Source organism: Aptenodytes forsteri, unplaced genomic scaffold, assembly GCF_000699145.1.
Source record: "Aptenodytes forsteri isolate BGI_AS27 unplaced genomic scaffold, ASM69914v1 Scaffold75, whole genome shotgun sequence".
NCBI lineage: Eukaryota > Metazoa > Chordata > Aves > Sphenisciformes > Spheniscidae > Aptenodytes > Aptenodytes forsteri.
In genome coordinates, this window is record NW_008794171.1 from 1,544,137 (window position 1) to 1,567,009 (window position 22,873).

General features: G+C 49.0%; 2 protein-coding genes across 3 annotated transcripts in view; one reads left to right on the forward strand and one right to left on the reverse strand.

The window, feature by feature from the left end:
- Positions 1 to 393: 393 nt before the first annotated feature.
- On the reverse strand, positions 394 to 9,626 carry ENDOD1 (endonuclease domain containing 1). The gene is given in 5 exon segments (XM_009282340.2): positions 394 to 1,762; positions 7,524 to 7,877; positions 7,879 to 8,057; positions 8,999 to 9,075; positions 9,613 to 9,626. Coding segments are annotated over 5 exon segments (1,758 nt in total). The 3' UTR covers positions 394 to 628.
- A 13,105-nt stretch (positions 9,627 to 22,731) lies between these two features.
- Positions 22,732 to 22,873, forward strand: part of CWC15 (CWC15 spliceosome associated protein homolog) — a 17,941-nt gene continuing 17,799 nt past the window's right edge. For both annotated transcript variants that reach the window (XM_009282106.2, XM_009282098.2), the window contains exon 1: positions 22,732 to 22,847. The gene's annotated coding sequence lies outside the window, so the exon portion shown is untranslated. The remainder of the gene's footprint in view (positions 22,848 to 22,873) is intronic.

Genomic DNA, 22,873 nt, shown 5'->3' on the forward strand with positions numbered 1-22,873 from the left:
CTCACAGCAAGATCCACGTGATTTCAGCTGCCTGGAAAGGCCTGAGGGCTATGAGATATACCCAGTTGCATCCCCTCCACCAGTGGAACCCTGGTGCAACAAGCAGTGCAACCAACAGCAGGACCTCGCCCCCATCCCTCCTCGCTCCCCACCATTTGCCAGCCCCAAATCCTTGCACCCTCACCTCCTTCTCCCTTCTCCACGTCCCAGAAAACCCTCTGTAACTAAAATCCTGCCCCGACCACCACCTCCTCCCCGGCAGGGATGGGCTTCTGTGGAGCTGTCTGCCAGTGCGTAGGTCTCAGTGTTATCTTTTCCGGAAAGAAATAACCCCATACCACATTTAGCACGTGTCCCCCAGAGAAAGCATCTTGACATCTGCAAATCACAGAAACTTTGTGGCCTGCACCAATAAAACCCGAACACTTTACAACAGACAGAACTTGAGTTACAATGGTGGCGTCCCCCGGCAACGTTACCTTCCCTGTTATTCCCCAGTCGGTTCATTATTATTAATGTCACTACAATAAATACCAGAACAAAATTGACAGCGTTTGGCCACATATCTTAAAGCATTGCCCCACTCCTCCTTCGCTCCGTGTCTTTGCAGCCTTGGTTGCCATCCCTATCAGTCATCAGAGGAGCCTTTGGGGACAAATCGTTTGACTATGTAACCAGCCAAGTAATAAAAGCCATGCAGAAGTGTGGCTGTGGCATCAATGACCAACGAGAAGGTGCCCCCGATCCCGGTGGCCACGTCTTTGAGGACGGAGGGAATGGCACAGATGGAGTGGTAAGGGAAAGCAGCGAGGTGAAGGACAAACCCCACAGGGATGCGCAGGATCCTGTAGGTGAGGGACGCCACATCTTGAACAATTTGCAGGAAGCCCAGGAAGATGTTGACGATGACCCTCCCCACGTCATAGGGGATGCTGATGAGCACCATGCTGATGGCTTTAAGATAGGACACCACCCCGTTCCACAGGCTGTAGACTCCATCTAGAACTGTACCACCAACCCGCTTGATAACAAGCCACAGAAAATAAAACACAAATTTCACCAGCTCCACAAACACGTAGATGAGGAGTTCCAGAAGTTTGATGAAAGGGGTAGCAACGATGGCAGCCACTCTTCTCACCAAGCCGCTGTCTTTGGCCTCCTGGTTGTCACTTGTTCCTACTTGCTCTCCAGAGCGGATCTGACCGACAGCTTGCAGTATTGCTTCTGTTTTCTCCTGGCTTTGGTTGTCTCCCCCACAGTTGCCCTTGAACAAGTGAACCCCTGCTAGAAGCTGCTTCTCCAGCTCTCCCACCATGAGGTCCGCCAAGCTGTTTTCATCATTCATTTTCTTCACTAGTCCCAGGGACCATCCCCCTGGAGCATCACAGCAGGCTGCCAGCCAGAGGGTGTCTGGCACCGACACCTTGCCTTTAACTCGGACACTGGAAGGAATCGCGCCTGCAAGGAGATACAGGTGATCCTTCTTGGAGCAGTGAGGGACCAGAGCTTGCTCCACTACCCTCGCAATGTCTCTGTGCCAGCTTTTGCTCAGAGATGGGCTCAGAGGGACAGCGTTAGTGAGCGTGTAAGTGGCCATTTGGAAATCCTCCTCATTGAGCAAGCTGGGATTGAGCAGCCCTCTCTCGTAACCAGAGCCCACGTAGTCTGAGGTCAGGGCTTGATTTGCACCAAGGCTGGCCATGGTGCCAATGATATCGGCTTCATGCACCATCTCATGCAGGTCATTTTCTGGATCGTCTATCTGAAATAGTAGAGAGGAGAGTTATGGGATGCTATTTGCCTTTCTAGAAAGCAACATGTAAAATGGGCCTTGAAGTGTATTTTCCATTACGACTGCTACTACATACTGTGCCTCGGACCACAGCCTGCACTCCCTCCTTATTTTCCTCGCAGCGCTTCAGCAGAGTGTATGCTGTACTTAGCTGCCCTGCCAAACACATCAGTTTAGGCTGCAAGGGATGCTTGCAGCTCTCCAGTCTGGTCCGCAGCACAACACAGCCTCCAGAATCTCACCAGCCACCCTGCACCAAGCCTCTAACTTGTGCTTTTTTTTCTAGAAGAGATTTTTAAGACCAACAGATGGCTTGATATAGGTCCGTGTTCTCACATCCTATGGTGGTGGTACCTCCAGTTCATTTAAGCACCTACCATGGCACCTTAATTCAGTCCCTCTGAACTATCAAATCCAAGCCATGCAGAAAAAAACCCATAAGACACCTAGAGAAGGCATTTACCTCTCACCACTGATTGTGTAAGAAGCCAGAATGAAGCCAGGCACCATGGCAGGTGACCTGAACTTCCCTGCCTTGAACACAGACAGGGCAGTGAGCTCCTAGGGCTCTCTCAGGGCTTGTCATTAGTAGTCTGAACCTCATGTCATTAATAGTCTGAACCTCATCCTTAATGACCGCACAGCTCCTGGCATAACATGGGTGAGGATGCCATCACCGCAGGTCCTCGATGGAATCTGTGTTACCTGCTCATGTCTGCCACTCCCGTGCTGCGGAGCCAGAGGTAGCAATTGCTGCAGCGGGAATTCGTCCTGGAGTCATGCACAGGGGCGTGCACGGGGAGGTAATGAGCAGTGGGAGCAGGAGCAATAAACGCCAGGGCATGCTCAGGTCTTTCTCGGGCGGCCGCAGCTCTGTCTGCTCCTTAGTCACTCCTATTGACACTGCCTGCAGCCGTTCCGGGGGGGTGTGCCAGATTGTCATTTTCTTCCCCAAATCAGAGGGTGAGCGTGTTGGTAGAAGCTTGGGGATGGCAGATGGTCTCTGGCAGCTGCTGCCTCCTGTAGTCTCTGTTTCAGAGGCTGTAGCCCTCAGCTCCCAGCACTGTGCTGGCCCAATTAAACCTGCTGTCTGTGCTCCCGGCCTATAGACTGTTTACTGCACTATATAATACATACTTCGGAGACATCTATGGCAGACAGTTCATAGCCTACCTTGAATCACTCTCCAGTCATCCTTCCTCGTCCCTTGGCCACCCTGCAATGCACTTGGACAGATGTGCAACTACGTCCTTGCAACCTTACCCAGAGTTTGCATCCTCTTAGTGCCTCATCACCTCCTCGCAGCTCTGCGTCAGCCTGTGCTGAGAGTCAGGGTGAAAGGGCCAGCGCCAGCGAGTGTCAGCAGCTATCCGTCACCCTCGCCGTAGCAAGTGAGCTCTGGCTGGCCTCCTGCATCAGCCAAGCTCCTCCGGTCCAGGCTCAGGGCTCCCTCTGCACCAAGGCTGGTCACAGTGCCAACGCTGGCCATTGCAGAGGGCTGCGTTACCCCATCTCCTGCTAAGGAGGTTTCTTGCACTTCGTTTTGAAGCATCTGATGCTTATTGCTTCAGGACTGGAAGAATCACAGCAAGTCCTATGTGCTGATGCACAAGTCGTAGCTTTTTCTAAATACGCCACTTAAAAAAGACTTATCCTGTGCTTCATCTGCCTTATTCTGCTCCTCTTGCTCAGACACCCCAAACTCACGGGCTGTAGCTGGCTGATGAGGCCAGACATTTTGCGTTCCACAAAATCACTGTCCCTTCCTGCCCCCCCAACTCATTCTCCCTGTTCTGATGAGATGACGGTGTTGTGCCATGGGACAAGGGATACACCCGCTGTGTTTAATCCCACAGTGCAGGCGAGGGAGGAGTGGGCACGGGTGCAAGGCTGTGCCTGGGAACTGCCCTCCATGCTATGGCCCTTTTGAGCCTGACATCCTCGCAGAGACACTCATCCCCTCTCACTCCCACAGCAGTGCTGCCGTACCACAAGGACACATAGACCCAAGATGGGTCAGCTCTACCTCCTGGCAGAGATTCCCAGCCTACATGAAGCAGATGGTATAAACTTAATTTTCTCTCCTTATGAGCTGATGCATGCAAACCTTGAGGTGCTCATCAAGAAAATATGTCTCCGGTTACCTGTTCAGCTGCAGGCTTTTGCACATACCATTGGGATTGTTTAGGTGCAATTAAAAAAGAACATGATAAAAATGCGGCTGTGTGCTGTTCATGCATAAGGCTCTGATATCACCAAGTTATGCTTACAATAACTCGTATTATGGTTTGTAATAACTCATGCGTAACTGAGGTTTTCATACCTCCTCCACCTCAGCCCCAAAGGCAAGCTGTCTCCAGCACTGCATCTAATCTGCATTGCAAGCTACCTTTCCTCACTTCTTCAAAAAGCTTTTGGATTGTGTCACTGCCAAAGCATATCTGCATTCTTGGAGTCAGCCAAGAAGCCACCTGCCCAAAAAAACTGGAATAGCTAAGGGCAAGATCCGAGCAGACAGGTAAACACCTCATTCATAGGATGGGGATTTAAAAATAAATTATGCATCTGAACACCTGTATGGATGTGAGCACCTAACAATATTGATGTGTTTCATAAAGTGGGGTTGCAGTTTCACAGAAGGGGCAGAGGCAGAGGAGGATTAACAGCATGGCAACACACAGCTGTTAGAGCAGGCAGCTTCCATCAAGTTTGGTCATTTAACAGTGTAGGACACTGTTACCTCCCACCTTCCCCACCCTAGTACCATTCCAGGCGAACTTCAGCATCCCACTCCCCTCACTATTTCCTCAGGCACGCTTACGCCTTTGATTGCAGTGGAGATATTTCATTTACCCTTAGTACAGGTCCCAGGGAGAAGGCACAGTGCATCTTACGCCAAGGTTTCTGTTGTAGGACATTCACATGAGTGGCTCTAGAAGTACCTGTTTCTCTTGACTGTACCAAGAGACATGGCAAGAGCAGCTCAGAGGTAGCTATAGCTGGGCGATGCAAATCCCACCTTGGTCATCTGGCTGGCGGTAGTCATCAACCAAATGAATACACAAGGTGATTCATCCAGCCCCTCATATGTTAGGACAGAAAAAGCAACTCCAGAGTTTTCCATCTCTCTCTAAGCTGTAGAAAGAGTCAAAACCATAGGTTTTCAGACAACCGAAATGAGATGAGGTGAAAGCAACCTAAGTGACTTGCCCTCAACCCCTAGGAAATCTGTGGCAGAGCAGGTTTTCAGACCCGAGCCTGGGGGAGTCCCATCAGTAACCTGCTCATCAGCCTACCCTGCCTGCTCTCTAATTTTTCGCTAATTGCTGAATTAATTTGCTATTTCCAGCTGCCAATCGGCAGTGCGTGGCACTGACATTCCTCACAATTATCACCCAATTACTGCCTCTGTGCTACATTTGGCATTTGTTTCTCAGGCAGACATTCCTGAGGAGGTAGGCACGCAGGGAGTGAGACGGTGCCCTCACCACTTACATCATTACCCAAAAAAAAAAGCATGTGACAACCCTGAGGCCCTCACCAGAGTGTGGAGAGCACTTTTATAGTGATTTCTTTCTGCTTGCTGTGTCTCTGCATCTCCATGTGCACACACATAGGCGTAAGCACATGCCACTGTGCAGCTGAGCCTGCTCATACCGGGCTATCCCTGTCTTGGCAAGGAAATTACCCAGAAAATAGGCAATATAACCTCATAGGGCTATGCTGCAGAGCAGGTGTTGCTAAGGGTTCCCTTCAGCAGCCATCTGACTTTTCCTAACCATCTGACCTAGCCTTGATAGGAACACACATAACGGGTGTGAAATCTCTTCCCCAGTTTCTCCTCCCAGATCTGGCGTGGCGGTGTCTGAGAGGGGTGTACGTGCTTATTTCTTGAGTTATAGGAATTTTTGGTAGTCCTGATTTCTTCTCCTCACAGACTCGTCAGGCAATTTTTTTTTCTAGTGGTTTTCTGTCTCAGACTGAGGTTCCTCCAGTGAACTGCAGAGCTGCTACCTCCCACCTCTGAGACACCTGCATTTCAGCAATGAGTGAAGGGGAACCATTAGTGTAAACTAAGAACATACCCACAGCAACCCATGGGGATGCTCTGGAGAAGCCAGAGCAACTAAAGGTAGCGCCTGGCCAATTATTTCTGGGGCCGCGGTAGTTTGGAGGCAGGAGACACAAGGTTTGGGGCTCTGGAGTGCTGGCAGGGACTATGACAAGGTGAGGGATGAAGAAGAATGGAGCAGGGAGGGCAGGGGAGCCAGCTGGAGGGAGGTGCTGGAGAACCAAAGCTGCTGTGGAGGTGCTGCCCATTGCTCCACGGCAGGAATGGCTTTCAAGCTTGCCTGGGCAGGTCTAGTGAGTCAGACCATGAGGAGCAGGAAGAGATATGGTGGCTAGAAGTGACAAAGGGCATCAGCAGCTGAGGCAAAAGAGAAAGGATCTCATCTCTGCTGCTTTGCCTCACTGCCTCCATGGCACTGACAGCAGATGTTCATCCATCTACGTCGTCTTTGTGCTTTAAAAATTCATCACCCTTCCTCGACTCCATAATGGCAGTCTGCAAAAAGCTTCCCTCTGTTTTAAAAGGGTAAGCAGACACCTCCCACAGCCATCTGTGAAGTGGAAGGAGAGCAGATCAAAAGGCCCTTGGGAACTCCTGCAACTCAAAACCCAGCCTGGGGAGCACGGAGACAGTCCAAGGTGAAGACAGGGACATAGGATCTCCTGTCTTCACTGCCTGTGACCTCGTGGTCTTAGTATCTCATCACCCCACACGAGGAAAATGAGCCTGGCAGCCACTCTCTTGGGACGGGGGTGAGCTTTGATTCTGGCTACATCCAGCACCCAGCACCCGAGGGCCCTGCTCCCAACACGCTGCTCTGATACTGCAGCCATTCCTGCCCTGACGAAGCACCCTTGCATGCTGCCAGTCTTTCCTGAGCTCAATAGATGGGGGTAGCTTGATCGCTACAAAATTCCCCATGATCACTGCTGAAAAACCTGAAACACAGCAAAAAAAGGAGCAGTAAAGCGTACTTGTTCTCTTAGAGCACCAGGCATTTTTTAAGGATTTCCTTTAAATTTAACAGCCTGAAGGACTTGCTTAAACATGCCAAATGTCAGGGGAGTCAAAAACCACTGAGGCTCTGGCAAAATTCATTTTATACTGCACTCTTCTGACCTGACTGAAGCCTGCACACTCCAGGACATGGCAACTCATTTCCCTACTGGAGTCTGCAACACAGGGACACAACAAAAAGCCGCAGGGTCGACTTGGTGAACTGCAAATGGATGTTTTATCCCTGCGCAGTGAAGCTAAAGAACTCTTACCAACACTGTGATCACACTGGCAACAGAACAAACTTCAACTTGACACTGTGATGTTTAACCCTGCTACCCGCCGGCAGTGCTCCCTGCCTGTGATAGCTGGCTAGGCAGGACAGACGCATCAGCTGGTATCAAAGATGACTTTCCTCTCCCCTGGCATTGCACGTCGCACGCAGCAGCCTCCCAGCTTTCATTATAAGCCCCGTGGGACAAGGAACTATTTGTTTGCTCAGTTCCAAGCACAAGAATAAGTTCTGCTTGTGTTAAATTAATATTGAAAGAAGTTCAACAAGCAGAGCTCCTGTCTCCTTTGCAAAATCCTAGCCCCAGCTTCACCCCAGAGGAAACGTTCTCCAGGAACATTTGCTTTACAGCAAAGGAAAAGCTAACTTACCTGTGGTTCGACCAGCCAGTTCTCCTCCTTGTTTTGGGCTGGCTTTGTATACTTAAAAGCTGAATAAAGAGGGATTTTGTCCTTAGTACTGTAGAGGGTTGCAAAGCGTGGCTCTTTGTTGTACTGCTGACAGATTTTCACGTGGAACGGCTCCGTAAATCCTTCGGGTGGGACTTGTCCAGGGAAGAACACGTTACACTCGGCAAAACCAGTTTCATCCTCTCCAACAACTCTGCCCTGGGAGAAGCCTGGGAAAACTGAGATGCAAAGCAAAAATACAATTGACGTCTTCATGGTCCACTCCCTGGAGCTGAGGGAAGCCCCTTCTGCCTCCGCTGCATACAGCAAAGGACCTGTGCTCTGAGTCCATGCAGCAGCAAAGCCAGAAAGCGTCTGGAATTCGGGTGTAGCGTGCGAGGGAAATGAAATATGAAACCACAGCCGATCCCTTCGGGGAGCCAGTGCTTTCTGCAGGCAGCACGTTGTGAAACCGAACATGCGCCAGGCTACGCCGACACACGCTGCGGATGCCAGCTGCCCACAGGAAATTATGCCAAGCAACCTGAAATCATCAGGGCTCGCTGGGAAGAGGAGGAGGGAAGCCTACGGCGATGCAGGGCTAGAGCTGAGCAGCACCGGCTGTCCAGGCTGGGGCTCAGCGCTGGCGGGGGTGTGGTGTGCTGCATTGCAGCAGAGTCCCCGGCAGGAATTTTGGCTGACGCAGCCAGAAATCTTCCTGGGGCTGCCAGGGGGATGCTGCAAAGTCAGATTCGCCACCCCGAAGAAGGCGTTAGCTGCCCTCTCCAGCCATGAGCCTGGCTAAGGGAGAGGGAGAAGGAGAGGGAGAAGACAGGTGGCAGGATATTGGCACTGCTGGGAACCCACTTTGCCCCTTCTTGGGGTGTCTGTCACCACTGTTGCTGCCAGCCACGTGCTGCTAAGGCGCCTGGGAAAGGCATTCTCCTCCCATCTCTCTGGGAGCTGTAATAGGCATCCAAACCCCTCCTGTGGAGCAGTATCACCTCACCTTGGCAGACCCTCCCTCAGGAGAGATTAACAAGAGGCAGAAGGGGCATGAAGACCCTCAGATCACATACCCCTAATCAACACACACCTCTGAATATTTTGACCAAATCTATAGAACTAGCAAAACAAAAAAGAAAATCTACCTAAAGGGAATGAAACCACTCCTCTGAGCTTATGATCAGCAGAGCTACTGCTGGGTAAACGCTGTATTCCTTCAGTGACTGGGAAAATTAATGTTTTCAGAATAGCGGGGATGGAAAGGAGACTACAGAGCAGTTCCTCAGAGTCAAGAAAATGTGCAAATTCCCACCCAAGAAGTTAGATATGATCAGATGTGTTGCCAACAACCTAAAAAAATCCTGGGTGCCAATAAGACACGTCCCTTTTAGACAAAGCTGGTTTATACTGTTAAAGTGATTTCCAAGCAAAAATCTCCAAGTGCTACCAACCCACAAGTGCTTTGCAGATGAGGCAGGAGTAGTCTATATTGCAAATGACGAAATGGGACAGCGGGTGGTTAAAGTGCCTGCCCAAGGTCAGAGAAGGAGCCTGTAAAAGCGCTAAAAATAGACTGGACTCTAAGACGATCATTCCTCTACTCAGGGATGACTTCTAGAAGTATCAAGGCAAGGAAACCTCTTGGTGTGGTGTTATCAGCTGGGGGAGACAGAGGTGGGCTGGACAGGCCCACAGGAACAACAGGAAACGGAGTAAGTGGGTTTGGTTTTGGTCCAGGCAGATGCCTGGTCACCCAGCCCTGACAGAAAGAGTTAGTCATGTTCAGGAAAGATGATGGAACTGAAAGCACAGATACAGCCTGACCTGAAGACAGCGGCTCTAAAAGACAGGTTTAAAATTTCATTTTCCTGGATGTAAAAAGGCTCCTGGGAAATCGAGAACTGAAGCTAAGCCTTAGCTATTAGATGTTCGTCTGATCCCAGGCTTGCAATTACCTGGACAGCAGAGGAAAAGATTTTCACAAGCATGGTAAGCCCTGCTCTTCAGGCAAACCTAGGCTAGGTGATGCCTTTAAACACCCTGCTCCAAGACTGACACGCATTACCCCAGGATAGGCATGGTCCCAATCCAACAAAAAGGCAGCATGAGGTGTCTCAAGATGAGCATGACAGCAACAAGCATGCTGAGCAGATTGATGACTTCCACCAGGAAACACGGACATCCTGCCTCTGCCCTGGACCTGCGCATCAACCTCCTCCCTCAAAGCAGCACCTCTGTCTCAGTGGGATGCACAGCCCCACGCTGTCTCCTGAGCCTCCAGGGCTTCTTACCTGCTTTTTGGGAACTCTGAGCAGCTCTTTCCTTTCAGGCTGTGAAGCTGGGGTCTGCCTGCCTATTTAGCTCTGTATTAATCAGCAAACAGATAACCCTTGACTCAGCCTGAAGGGCAAGAGCCTCAGGCTCTCATCTCCTATGAAGAGCATCAACATGAAAGCCAGCACAGAGCTCTGCTCCTCTACTCCCAATCCCATTTTCTCTCCAAGCAAGGACCCTCTGCAGTTTCTATGATCTAATTTAAGACAGCTGTTGTGACCCTTGAATGTGGAGCTGGGTATTTTTTCTGTTCTTGCTAACATCCCTATTACTAAAGAGACTGGGTGCCATCATCATGGTGTGGCACTCACCATGCTGGGAAGATAAAGGCCAAAGGACTGCCCTGCCCCAGGAAGATCACGACCTCAGCCAAGGGATCACAGACAGAGGAGTCAAACACAGTGAGATGGGGTCGATCAGAGGTTTTGATGACTCAGTGCTCCAGTAGCTTATCTGCTATCACAGGCTTTTATAGGTATCACAGGGAGTGATGCCTATAGGAAGTGATGCAAAAGGGAATATTAATATTGGATACAAAACAGCCCTAAGGCTGTTGATGTGAGCAGAAGGGCTCTGGGAAAATGCACATTGGGTTGGAAGCAGGCAGCATGAGCCGGCAGCGGCAGCATGGCCTCGCAGAGGCTGCCTCCTCCAAACCCACCGAGGGGTGACAGTGCAACAAGCTCAGCGGTGCCAGCAGTGCAGGCAAGCACTTTATGTTTGATGTGATGGAGGAGAGGGAGCCCAGGGAAGATGCAAAGAGGCAGGTGATGTGGTCAAAGGGACACATGAGAAAAGTGATCTCTCAGTGGCAGGCAAAGCTGTGTAGGAGGACAGGAGAGGCTGTAGGCAATAGACTGTATGGACACAGAGTTTGCAAAGCATGCCAGAGGTAAAGTGCGTCGGGAAAAAGAGATTAAAGACAGAGAGATTGGAGAGAAGGAAGGGCAAGAAAAGAGGTAAGGATCCAGAAAATGGTGTTGACCAGGAGGAAAAGGAGGATATTGGGCAAAAATTAGAGTTGAGGGGGATCTCCATTCCTTAAAAACTGAGGTACTAAGGAAAGGTTAAGAAGGAAAATGAATGGAAATAGGTGTGAGGAAATCCAGGGTCAAGTGCAGAGATGAGAGCAAGCTGAGGAAAGCTGTCTCCTTCCGTGATAAGAAAATGAGGAGAAAACATGAGGAGGAGGAGGAGGGGAAAAGGAGAATGAAAGGAGGTTTTCATCCATCTTCATTGACATAACATGGATGACCAGTCCTCCCCTTCCCCAAGGATCTCAAGCACCAAGACCAATGTCTCAAAGAAGAGAATACCTCCCTGCAAAACAAACCTGAAAAACATGCCAGCATTCAAACCCTTTAGCCACGAAGAAGCTGCCAGGCTTGTTTGCCTGCTTTCCCACACTGTGCCTCCAGCCCTGTCTCTCTGTTCACACGGCTGACACTGGATTTGCTACAAATAGCAAATCTTTCTCCTCGCATGCCTGACCCCTCCAGTCTAGTCTTTCAAAACATTCTTGACTCCAAATATTTTTCCAGGCCGGATCTCCTGTCTCCTACCACGACCTCTGGGCAGGACCCCAGTGCTGTATGTGCCTGTCCCATTCTTCTGAGAAGGAAAGGAAGAAGAAAGTGTCTCCAAGGGCAAGCAGTCCCACTGGAGAGACACCATGTGATTCAGTGGAGATGATACCAAAGATTGGGCTTGGAGCAAGGCCATGCCAGCAGACACGCCATGGCATGTCAGAGAGCACATCTGCCTCTTCAATGTCTCATGGGGAAAGAGTCTCTTTTTAAAATTAGCCTAAAAACTTGGTCTGGGAAAGGAGCCCAGTGCTGAGCTAGGGAGAAAAGTAGGAGTGAAACAATTTTCCTGCTAAAACTAAGAGATTCAAGGGCTGGGAGGGCAGAAGGACAATAAACTCTTTGGGGAAGAGCTTAGTTGTTGGGATTTTGATTCCCACCTTAAACCAGGTCTTGATGCCAGTCTCTGCTGCCTACTTGTTAGGTGTTTACAGGGACGTCTTCACGCCTTCCCCACGGTGCCCCTTGTGCTGGTGAGAAATGGCCCACCGCCTATAGTACTGCTTCGTTGCTCACCTTCTGCCGTAATGCTCACACACAAGGATGGGACAGCGAGAGGCCACTAACCACCTCAAACTGCCAGGGATGCTGATCTGGCTACTCTCCTTCCTCACTTGCCTTTCCTCCTGGCCACACTCACGGTCTCTGTCCACAGCAACCAGCGGATGCCTCAAAGTGGTGTCACAGCTGAAATCAGAAGAGAAAAAGACATGGAGGTTTAAGACATAAAATGATGGAGGAGGTTGTCTGTGGTGCACAGTCAGAGGAAGAGGGTGACGACTGGGAACGGTGAAGCACCCAAACATACTGCTCTCTGGGTGATAACACCGTTAGGACAGGGACCGGTTCTAGGTTTGTACAAAAACTTGCACAGTGGGAATCTGACAGGGACCTTGTAAACCATGAAGTAGAAATGCATTGCATAAATACTGAATTAAATTAATAAAATCCAGAGGCTACATCCTTTGGCACTTTATCATAGCGTTCAGACTCAAGAGACCCTGTTAATCTTCAGGCTGTTAGAAACAAGCACAAAGACAGCAGAAGCAGAATAGATTTAGAAGGCAATGTTTTTAATAGTGCAAATGATTAACTATCGGAATGAGTTATTTAGAGATATGCTGAAAGCTCCAACACTTTCATTCTTTAAATCGAGAGATGCTTTTTAACACAATAACAACTATGATAAAAGAATTGATGCTTCAAATGTAATGGCCTTTGTTTTACAGTTTGTCAGTTGGTCAGAGCCACAACAGTTCTTTCACACCTTAAATCTGTTTTGGACAGGAAGGTTACCCACTTCCATGCTTTTCTTCTAGGTATTATTACTGACTTTTTATTATTTGTTATATTTTATTTTTTCAAAAGTGCGGTGTGATTCAGTCAATGCTGAGAGCCCACCGTGCTAGGTGCTACCTGAAAACAAGGTGTGAGACAGCTCCTGACAGTCTGCATTGACAGGAGACTGATGAGTGGGAACAAAATTAGAGGTACAGACTTGTTAGGTTTGCATCATCTCAGAAGAGGGAATGAGAAAGCCATAATGCTTGACAAAGCTAAACCTGCTGGCAGGATCCAGAAGCTTTAATCAAGAAGCAAGATAGCAGCCGCACCCAGGACTGCCTGTGTCCAGTAACACCACTGTGTTTTGGAACCAAGGAGTGAGAAGAGGAGTGAGATGTTCTGCATTAAGGGTTTGACCAGACCCCATAGATAGAGGTGAGGTTCCAGCTGCTCCCCGGCTCCAACACCCTCTGTGCCGCTCAGATTGGCAGTGGAGATGATACCCACACGGAGCCCAGTCATCCCAACAGCCAAAGCAGAGAAGCAGGCACCGCAAGGGTGTGACTTGCATCATCCTACATGGCCAGGCGAGAACGAGATGGCATCCTCCAGATGTGCCTCTGTCTCTGCACCGACTGTAAAGTGAGCCCAGGATGTCCACAGCTGGTCAGACAAACCTTGGGCAGGACCTAACGTACTCCTGCCACCGCAGGGATTTAGCCCGTGAAAAATCAAGTGTGTTGGCTGTGCGAGGGAAGAGCGAGCAGGTCTTTCTCCATTCTCCTTTCAGGCCTTGACCTTGCTACTGAAATACATATTGCAACTACTGCTTTATAGGTGTAAACCTAATATCATATTTTCCACATATGTTGCTTATTGGCCAGTACTGTCTGGGGAAAGATTCAGATATGAAAAACACAATCACCAGTCTCAGGATCCCGTCCCTGCCGTGAGTAGAGGGCAGAGCTTCTGCCCTTAGAGTTCACAGAATAGTATCGGTGTACAGCAGACAGGACAAAGTATTTCCTCTAAAAAACAAAAGCAGCAATGCTTTTAGTCACACTAACTGACAGCAGGGTGGAAGGAAGTACTGGCCTTAAATTAGTGCTTTAAATAAATGGGTGGCTGGTTGGGACTGCAGGTTAAATTACAAGTGCAAAACCCGAAGCCTCTGGAGGCCGGGGAGCCTCCTGATTTCAAAAACAGCTCAGAAGAAGAGAAGAGCCGGACTTTGCAGCGTCTCTGCTGGGATCTGCTGACTTGACTTTCCTGGGAGATGGTATTAACTTGTCTGTGGCTGTGTAACACTTGTCATATACCGAGCTGAGGAGCAGCCAGTCCCCAAATGTTTCATCAGGTGATATTCAGGGTGCACTCAGCTTCAGTGCTGTAGTGTCTCATGTCTAGATCACCTTCCCCACAGTAAAACTCAAGATCTCAGGGTAGGCATTACGGCCCCCCAGAGGATGCAGGAGAACAGAAATCATAGAAGCCAGCACATTACACAGGGACCCTCGTAAGCTAGACAGTCACTGACAAAAATATAAGGCTTCGGCACTGCTTGCGAAGAAAATTAAAAGCCTGCATACCCTCAAGATCTGTAGCCGTGAATCCTCTCCCGGCTGCAGGCACTCAAGGAAGGGTAACTTACTTTGTTTTCTCTCTCTTAAACTCAGTATCAGCATCTAGGAGATTGAGGTTTTAGTTTTACCTCCATCAGGAGGCAGGAGAGGTTTGGGGTCAACTGTCTCACTCTTATAAGAGTGCTCCAGTCACCGTCCTGCTGCCCTGCGCTGCTTGCTATTGGAGTTTGCACAAATAGTCACCTACTCACAAAGTCAGAAGGTGAAACACCTTCTGCCCTTTAGTTCTGTAGTGAAAGCACAAGGGCAAGAGACTCACAGTCCAGCCTGGACCACACTGCTTACAGTCCCTCTGAGCAGCAGCCCCTGTGCCCGTGCCATGACACGGTGCTCTCAATCTCCTCTGTGCAGCACCCAAATGAACCAGAACTCTCTGGAGAGCACCCCAGCCCTCTACCCTTCCTCCAGCACAAGGCAGTGCATAACCACTCCATGTGTTTCTAACTGAACATCCGTACACCTGATGGGGAGTGCTTTGAAGCCTACCCAGCACAAATTCTAGAGCTCATAGCTGGTAAAGACTGCAGGAGTTGGAGTTGTTGGAGTAGGCAGGCTCCAACACAATGAAAACTTGAAGGGGGGAGAGATGTGAATAGTGCAGAAAGCACATTCATCGCACGCCACACATTCCTGTGCAAGCCCTACCCCCACAGGCACCAGCTCCATTGGTGCTTCCCTCCACAGCTGCTCATTGAACTGCCGTTCTGTGGTGGGACTCCCCACCAGCGGGATGCAGCACCTTGCACAGGACCAGGACTCCTCCCTCTATTCCTGCTTAAAAGTTTACCTGCAAGGATGGCAAGACAAAGTTACTAAGGGCACACTAAGGTAGTACTGGATAGGAGCGATGAGATCAAGCTGCTTCGTGTGCATGTTTTTGCAGGGACAGACGTGAGATGTGGCTGCTTGCACCATGCTCATGGCAGGCGACAGGCCAAGAACAGGAAAGGGAGGGAGGGGAACGCAAAGTGCAGTTTCAGTTACTAATCCTCAGCAGCAATGATACAGAAACAGGCAGAGTCTTGCCAAGACGAGGCATGTCTGTAGGCACATTTGCAGCACACACCTTCTCACTGTGCCCCGAGTCTGCAGGGGAGCATGCAACGCCCTGTTCAAAAGGCTTCCTGCTTCTGCAAGTAAGGCTTTGCTTACACCTGCCATGGAGCTCCATGTTCAGCTGAAGGAACTGGCCACCACAAATCCTGAACCAACCAACTCTGCTAATTGGGTTTTGATACTCCTCACCAGCACTAACCACTTAAACTTCAGCTGAACACCTCCTGCCCCTCTGCCCAAACCCCAAAACGCAGATTAAAATCCAGGAAGGGAACAAATTTTGCCAGGCTCATCTCATGCAGGAAGGGCTTCAGTCGTGGTTACTGATCTTGTAGGAGAAGCCTGCCTCATCCCTAGTCTGTGTCCCACAGCAGGACTCAGTGTACAAGTCTAGCTCAAATAGAGGTGATGGTTCTGATGGTAAAATTACACGGCAAAGCCCTCTGGGCTTTGTAATACAGGAAATCAAATTTCATAGCCTGCTCTTAGATGGGATATTGCATCTACAGATCGCAGAACAAAAGCCTTTGGTCCATTATCCAAGGTTTTATAAAGAAGGAAATGCACAGGACTTGGGAGAGGGGGTTACTTTTTCAAGGTCCCCAGGCTAGTGGCAGTGCTGGGAAGAAAACACCGGTTTCCTGAGCGCCAGCCCTCTGCACTGACACAGACCCACATAAGCAAAAGGCTCCCTCGAGGCCTCAGCAGCTAAAATACTGTGAATTTGCAATCAAGAGCTAAGGGAAAATCAACCTGGTTGATCCCACTTGTGGGTCAAGAGTTGACTGTTTTCCGAGCTGCTGTTCTTTGTTTTCATCTGAATTAGAGTAAACTCGCTTCTGCCCACATCTGAAAGAAACAATGCAAGTGTTTAAAACTCTTCCAAAGCCAGAATTGCCTCGCTACTGGACAAACCCTTTGCGCAGTGTGCTAGTTCAGTAACTAAAGGATAACTAAGGATAACTAAAGGTTATCACAGTGGTTAAGAGAACTCACTGCTGACTGATACCAGCCAGAATCCTCTTAGGTAGGAAAACATGATACATTCATATGGCACCTTTGGAGGAGGTGGGGATTGATCCTATGACTGACCTTCTTTTCAATGAGTTTGAGGACTGCTGGAAAGGAACCTGAATTGTGTTTTAACTTGGTCAGGATGACACTTAGCTGTTTTACTCTTCTTAGAAACTCTTCCTTGTATTCCTGGTTTGGAGACTCGAGATAAATTAGGAGATTCTGTGTTTTCACACTGGCTGCTCTATTCCTTACAGCCCCATTTACAGAAAGTACTTAGCGGCATCTTGAAGCTTTCAGTAACAGAAATTTTAAACTCAGAAGGATCTTATCTAACCTAACCTCATCTGTGGAACAAAACTACTTATAGTTTTACCTTGTAAACTCAACATCTTCTGCCTGCCTTTATAATGTACTAATGAAATACAGGGCAGGATTTTCTGAGATTGCCCAAGAGAAGTGAGTGAATCACCTCCCAGAGGAACCTGTCACTGTCCACTGAACAGAAAAGGAGCCTTAAAGATTTGCCTAGGCTAGGTACCTCACTTACCTGGAGCCCTGTGAGAGTAATCCTAAAGTTAAGGGAGAGTAGCACATAAACTGAGGACTGACTCAGGCAGAAAATACTGATTAAAAACTAAAACTGAGAAAAAACTTATAGAGCGATATGGGTACCAGCTCCTGATGCTATTGCTAAAAGTTGTAGCTGCAGCTGGCTTTTACAGAGATGAGTGCATCTCCACTCCATCCTGCCTAACATGCTCACTTGTGGAATACTTCACTGGTTTCTTTGTTCCACATCTACATGGAGATGACAGAGGGAAAGCGAGTAGGTCCAAAACCAGAGCCCCTGTGGTGCGTGGACAGCCGGCCCTTCCTTCTGTATAACGCTGGTTTTTCAGAGTCTGGGCACCGTGCTACTGAGACTCCTGCCAGCCAGGCTGAGTCATCGTCAGCCAGCATTAAGAAAAGGATAAAATTAGCTTAGCTATTAGTAGAAATGTTTGGCTAATAAATAAAACAGTGGGACATTTTTGCTTAACAGTGGATGCAACCATAGACAGAGGTATGTCCTGGCTGCTCACCTGGATATAAATACTGCATGGCTAAAATTATTTGCTTTGTCCAAGCTCAGAAAAAATCAATTCAGCAGAAACAAGAGAGCTTCCATGGAGCTGAGTGTGCATCCAAGACTGTGAGGCCAGGAAGCGTGAGCTGTGTGTGTCTTGGGGCGTTGCTCATTCCTCCAGCACCCTCCCTCCCCCCCCACGTCCCCGAGTGCCTTTATGTTGACATCACATCTCACGTTGAAAGAGCACTGGGATCTCAATGGAGAGCCGCGCGCACGGGGAAGCAGACAGAGAAAGACACAATAAACAGAACACGCATTCAAAACCAGTATGTCGGACCTGCAGCACTGGTCCAGCTCGTTTAATGGCTGGCAAAGGAACGACAGTCTGCAGTGTCTGATGAAGGTCATCACTGCCTCGGGCAAGATCCAGATCAGGTCCTCACCCTGTGCCTTTTCTTGCAGGGAATTCCTGCTGACTCCCAGAATTTTCCCTCCGTTGTGAATACGTCACAAGGTCTCTCCCTTGCTGCAAAGCAGGAGTTCACGCCTGCTAAATCCACCCAGGACCGGAGCACTGAATGCACAAAAGGAGACAGCAGCTGCTGATGGAGCACAGAAGCACAAAGTTGGAGAGACGGTGCAGAGGGAGGCGGCAGGAAAGAGGTTAAGGGCCGGGATGACTTTGTGAGCACAGAGAAGCAACAGCACAAGGTTTTTACTGTCCCACGGCAGCAGGGAGGGTGTGACAGAGAGCTAAACAGCGCACGATGGCCTCATCGGAAAGCAGCCCCCGCTGACTCACCGGCTGAGTCACAGCCTTGCCCGGCCTCTGTTCTTTTCCCAATCAAGGAAACAGCAACTTCCCACAAACTTCTTTTAAGGCTGTGATTCAGATGCTGAGCATTCCTGCACCAAGCCTCCACTCTCGACGATCCCCTGTGCCCTTCCATGTCTGTAACCCAGAGGGAGGCACGATCCTTCAAAGCACACGGTGTCCTGAGGGAGGAAACGTGCTGCAGCCTCTCCAAAGCAGAAACAGGATTTGCTGCTGCTCGGCCCGTGCAAGCTGTGCCCTGGACGGCAAAAGACAGGCTCTTACAGGAAGGGAGGCAAGGGGAAAATTCAAGCTGGGAGATTTCCATTCTGGCACTGAACCTCTGCCCTGCTCAAGGAAAATGCTCATGTTCATGGTACCACACTGCTTTGAAAGAAGAGGTTGCACGCCCTGATGCTGGACTTTAAGGGTGGGCAGAAGAAAGCCCCAGAGCCTACAGTGGGAGACCCAAAAATTCAGGAAAGAAAATTGCCTTGACTGAATTCCCATCCAGATTCAGAAACAATCAGTGAAAAGCAACAACTAAGAGTAATGTTACAGATAGAAGAAAGGGGAACCAGATAGCAAAGAGTATACATGAGAAGCTTTAAGGAACAGAAAAATGACACAGGAAACGGGGAAAAATCCCTGCATTGGCAAGGCTAAGAGGGAGTTTTTAAAGTCCTTTAGGAACGTAAGCATTCTTCATAACGCTACAGGCCAAGAAGTAGATAAGAAAAACATTAACAAGGTTCAAAACAGGCACAAGGTTTCTATAAATGTTCCTGTTCTCTTTCAGGATGCGATGTTTTTTGCAGTCTTGCAATAATCTCAGAGAAGGACCAGCACTTAGGAGAGACCTGCACCCTAGAGCACTGAGATAACCAAAAAATATTGGTCTCCTGGTGTGATCCACAAGCAAATATAAAATCAGACTGAGAATATGTACAGGTACCATAAAGAATTTGGCATGGTAACTAAAAGGCCATGCCAGTGACACCAGTGAGGGATTTCTTTTCGAGACAGATGCCTTTAACACAACCAAACATGTTTATTCATCTCAGCTCAAAGACTACATGGAATTTACTAATCCAGAAAGCAACAACCCTGAGAAGGATTCAAGAGTCACCATGGACACGCACCTGGACTCAAGCACCCAGTAGAGCAGTGTGGGGAAAAAGGCCAGTGTGATCCTTGGATAGATAAACAACAGCCTAGAAAGCTGGGGGAGGAAAGTGATCTTATCTCTCTATTCACATTAGTGGAGCTGACGCTGAAACAATTCTTATGCTTCTGATGTTGATAAATTGGATAGAGAGAAAGAAAAAGCCCCCAAATAATTGGTGGGAGGAAGGAAACGATTCTAGGAGACCAGAAGAGTTCAGTCTGCTTACCTTACCCAAAGGCAGTTGCAAGACTGGATTACAAAGTATAAATACCTGGTGAGAAAACAGGCTTTTAAAATTACCAGAGAAAGGCACAACAGGCACCCGTGGCTGGGAATAAAGCCAACTGGAATTAAAAGTAAGATGCAGTTTTGAACTGTGAGGATAATTAATCACCGGAGGAAATGATCAAGGGAAGTGGTGACTTCTCCTGCTTTTCATGTTTTCCACGCAGTACAGAGTACCTTTCTAAGAACTGCCACAGCCAAATTGCTCAGCGGAGGAATAACCGAGGGTGCATCTGCGGTGCCAATTACTGTGTGCAGAGATCCAAGGCTTAGCGTGCCACAGGAAGAAAGAAGTCTTCGGCCTTGAGCTGTGTTGTGATTAGAGCAGCCATGGGAAGGGGGAAGACCTGGGGGTTTGTCATTGTCTGGTTGTTTACGTTATCTGATGACATTTTAATGCATAATCCTGGAATCCAGGAATTCCCACTTACAGATGAGCGCCCGTACCATTGAACTTGACTGGGCTCCCTTCTACATACATGCTCTCTTTCTCGATGAATCTTCAATTCCTTCCCTTACGCTCAGCTAGTGAGCTTCAAAAACACAGGGAGAGCATCCCTAAATATCAAAGCAGCCTAGAGCTGCCTGATTGATGGGGCAACGCTTCTCTACATGCAGAGTCAGCCCTGCTCAGGAAAGGGCTATGGGACGTGCCCCGGAGGAGCTGAGAGGCTGCTTGTGGTATCCACAAGTGCTGGATGTGCTCTGAGAATAATTACTGGATGAAAGTTCTCTGAGCACTTGGGGATATATCCTGTTTCTATTAGGCCTTGGTGTGAGCAGGATGCTAAAATTCTTGGACCTAAACTAAGTCCAAACAAGTTCAATTTTGGGCAAAACTGTATGTTTAGAGATCTTTAAAACCAAACGTTGTGGACCTGTGAACGTTAGGTGCCTCTGCAACAAGACCGAGTAGGGATTTTCAGGAGTCTGGACTCAGGCACCTCCACTCCACCAGTATCCTTCTTTAGTGCCCAAGTCTTCTAAGGAAACCAAACCTTTGACCATAAAACACATCTGTAGCTATTTGTACTTCACATTGATACACACAAGTTGGGCGAAGGGAAGCACCTTGGGGTTGTGGGGAACAACTTTGGCCAAAGACACTAAGACAGTCCTTTATTATTCAAAGAATCACTGTATCTGTTCAGAGCAGGGACTGTGCTAGTTTTTTAGCTCTCATCTTCAAGTAATCCTCCACGCAGAGAATGCTTGCCATGTACTCTTACCCAACAGCAGAAGTCTCTTCAGTTTTTGAGGTCTTTAATCAGGACTTGATACCTTTTGCCAGACGGATATTAAAACTGAACAGCAGGCACTGCCCTCCGGACATGTTACTGAGCAGAATACAACATTCTGCTGCACCAAGACAGTCAAATTAACATAACAGTTCCTCCTGATTTAAAGTCCACAGATTTATAACCTACGAATAACACCCACCACCATAGGATGACGCACTGTTTTCAGGCTGCTGTGATCTGCAGCCTGACAATACTGAATTCCCAACCGTCCAGCCGCGAAACCAGACTCCTCTGCAAGGTTTGATCTTGAGTCTAAACTGCCTGTAGTGAAATCAATCATAAACCCACTTCACAGGGCACGGACAGAGGCTTGCAGATAAGAAAATGCAACGGTGGATGCTTGGTTACTGACAGGTATAGCTCTTAGGAAATGACACACTAATTATTGTTACTATTTACCTGACTTTTGAGTGAAGCTTAACATTTATGACAATTTGCTTAAAATAACCGGTTTCTTTGTATACCAAGGGCCCACTTCTTCCAAGTGCTTTCTCTGATGGCTTGCTGACCCAAAGGGTGTAATTTACATTGTTGCTGTAGCTCTCTGGCTAGCAATATCTTTGGGGACCTCGTGTGGACGCTCTTCTAAATTGCATGCTCAGGAAAACGTTTGTGTTAATTTGTAGATCTATCAAAGAGCCTTTTACTTCAAATGCCCTCGTGGATTTGCAGAAGTTTGATAATAAGATGCATCTAAAAGCAAAAGCAAGCACAAGAGAGAAACTGCATTTTAAGAGGGGGAATTTATGTAAATGAGTGATGCTCATTTACACTTCGGCTTCTTTACAGAGATGGCAATGAATATACATCATGCAAAGGAATTCTTTGTAAGGGGGGGCGGGGACTTGCTGACTGACAGTCGGGCTTAGGCTAACGTTGCTAATACAGATCTCTGAGCAAAGAGAATGACTGAGAGCTACTCCCTCTTCCTCCAGCTGCCTTGTTTCTGTCTTTCCCCATCTTCCCCACAAGGACCCCAACCCTTTCTCCTGAATCCCTTCCCTCTTCCATGGCCGTTCCCTCAACATTCCAGCCCCCCTCGCACTGACACCCAGGGCGAGCACTTTGAAGCTGTGAAGTGCTGTTTCACATAACTAATACACCGCCCTTTTCCAAGCCTCCTACATCAAGCGAGCAGACTCCTCTGAGATACGCAACTTGCAAGTCTATTCATGAGCTAATTTGTGAGAGAAGACTCAACAGTGGCTCACACCAGTAGGTTACAGTAATGGTTGCAGTATGTCCTGAAGCCCTGTCTCTCCGCCGATGTGTCCTCTGGCTTCCCCTCACTGCACCGGCGAGAGCCCCGTGGCTTGCACAGGCCGCCAAGGGGAGGCCTTGCCTGGGCAGGACCAGTGCAGTGCCATGGCCTGGTAGCACTACGGGGCGAGGCCCTCCTCCAGGGCAACTCCGGGCCCGCAGGATGGGCGCCCCAAGCTCTCTGTTCCGAGCTGGGCTCGCCCGACCCCGCTCTGAGGAGCAGGAGGGTAGGAGGAGGCCGCCATTGCTACGCAGGCAGCAACGCTGCCACGGCGCCCACTTCCGCCTCGGTAGCCATCATGGCGGACACGCTCGCCTCCCTCACGTGATAGTCCTGCCAACCCTCTCTATGGCAAGTCCTCCTTCGGCGGCAGCTTCCGCCGCGTTGTGTCTGTGGTTCCCGCGCGGTGCCTTGTGGGTGCTTGGCGGAATTATGGTGGTGGCGTAGGGGCCTGATTGCGCAGGGGGGGAGGAGGCCGCGGTGTAAGTACCGGGGGAGGTGGTGGGCG